This window comes from Mandrillus leucophaeus, unplaced genomic scaffold (assembly GCF_000951045.1).
Source record: "Mandrillus leucophaeus isolate KB7577 unplaced genomic scaffold, Mleu.le_1.0 Scaffold288, whole genome shotgun sequence".
Classification (NCBI taxonomy): Eukaryota; Metazoa; Chordata; class Mammalia; order Primates; family Cercopithecidae; genus Mandrillus; species Mandrillus leucophaeus.
This window is the reverse complement of record NW_012103009.1, coordinates 694,137-695,634: the sequence shown is the minus strand read 5'-3', so window position 1 is coordinate 695,634 and position 1,498 is coordinate 694,137. Positions and strand designations below refer to the sequence as shown.

Sequence of the window (1,498 nt, the reverse complement as noted above, 5' to 3'; positions counted from 1 at the left end):
GTGCCCAGGGTGCTTTCTGGGGACCCCCAGAACCTGTGTATGTCTCTCTCAGGGCCCTTGCACGTTCCCCCATGTTGGGCTGTTGAGTCAAGGAGGAGGGGGAGGCAGCCAACCGCTGCTAGGGGCTTGGAGCTTGTGGTGAGCAGGGTCCTGGCCGAGACCTGGGGTAAGTGCTGCTGGGCCTGGTGCTCCAGAGGGCAGACCTGGGCCCTGCCTGACAGTGGAGCCTCTTGGAGGGGCTGCCAACAGCACAGGCCGGCCCCTGGAGGGGCTCTTGAGCACAAGTAGTGTGAGCGGCATGGGAGTCCCTCCTTGCTGTGGCCTCAGCCTGTTCCTCCTGAGTGGGGTGGGGGGCCTGCTTTGCCTCAGAGCCCCTCCCCTAGCTAAGCCCCCTGCAGCACCCGCCCCCCACTGTCCCCCACACCAGGCGTCATCCACAGCAGCCCCCAGGGTCGCCCTCACGGGGTGTATGGGGCACAGGACTCCTGAGGCCCTGGCTTCTCGACAGCATCCAGCTCACAGAGTTGGATAGCTGAGTCTCCATCACCGGGCAGGCCAAGCATGTGGCGTGTGATGCTCGCCAGGGGGCGTGTGCTCTGCACCTGTTTGATTCTCAGAACCCGGGAGGGTTCCGGAGCCCAGGCTGCCAGTGGGCCTGGTGGTGTCCCTGGGTGGGCCCGGCCCCACAACGGCCTGTGCTGCTATTGCAGCTGACGTGGACGCCTTCAATCTGCTCCTGGAGATGAAGCTAAAGCGGCGGCGTCAGCAGCCCAACCTGCCGCGCACTGTGACCCAGCTGGTGGCTGAAGATGGGAGCAGGGTGTACGTGGTGGGGACAGCCCACTTCAGCGACGACAGCAAGAGGGACGTCGTGAAGGTGAGCGCCACCACCCGCCACAGCCCGGACGCGGGTTGGTGTAAGCTCCTGTGTCCTGCACTCAAAGGGACCTCGTGGCAGGGCCCGTGTGCCCGTGTGTGTGCACCGCAGGCCATCTGCTTCAACACTCTGTGGTCCCTGGGAGTTTCGCGGTGGGCTTCCTGCCTGGGAGCCATAACAGCCTCGTGCGTCTTCCCACTTGACAAGTGAACAAGCTTCACAGCTTCCTCTCTTGTTGCTTGAAGAATCAAGCTGTCACTGCAGCAGCGGGGTTAGCTAGCCCTGGGTGACGCCAACGCTGGCTGCTCCTGGGATGGGGCCCCTAGTGCTGGTGTCAGCTGTGCTGAGGGGCAGGGAGCTGGCCATGTTCACAAGGCGTGGCCTGCGGCTGTTGCAGACCATCCGGGAGGTGCAGCCTGACGTGGTGGTCGTGGAGCTCTGCCAGTACCGTGTGTCCATGCTGAAGATGGATGAGAGCACGCTGCTGCGGGAGGCGCAGGAGCTCAGCCTGGAGAAGCTGCAGCAGGCCGTGAGGCAGGTGCGCAGCCGAGGGTCAGGGTTAGGGTCAGGGTCAGGGTCAGGGTCAGGGTCAGGGTCAGGGTCCGGGTTAGGGTCAGGGTC

At 64.5% G+C, this 1,498-nt stretch overlaps 1 protein-coding gene across 1 annotated transcript in view; it reads left to right on the top strand.

The window, feature by feature from the left end:
• The window catches only part of TRABD (TraB domain containing), an 18,174-nt gene that overhangs the window by 5,862 nt on the left and 10,814 nt on the right, over positions 1–1,498 (top strand). Inside the window, exons 3-5 of the mRNA XM_011985606.1 lie at positions 1–37; positions 711–877; positions 1,275–1,415. The exon at positions 1–37 is cut by the window's left edge and continues 1 nt beyond it. Of these exons, the coding sequence (XP_011840996.1) occupies positions 1–37; positions 711–877; positions 1,275–1,415 (345 nt within the window). The remainder of the gene's footprint in view (positions 38–710; positions 878–1,274; positions 1,416–1,498) is intronic.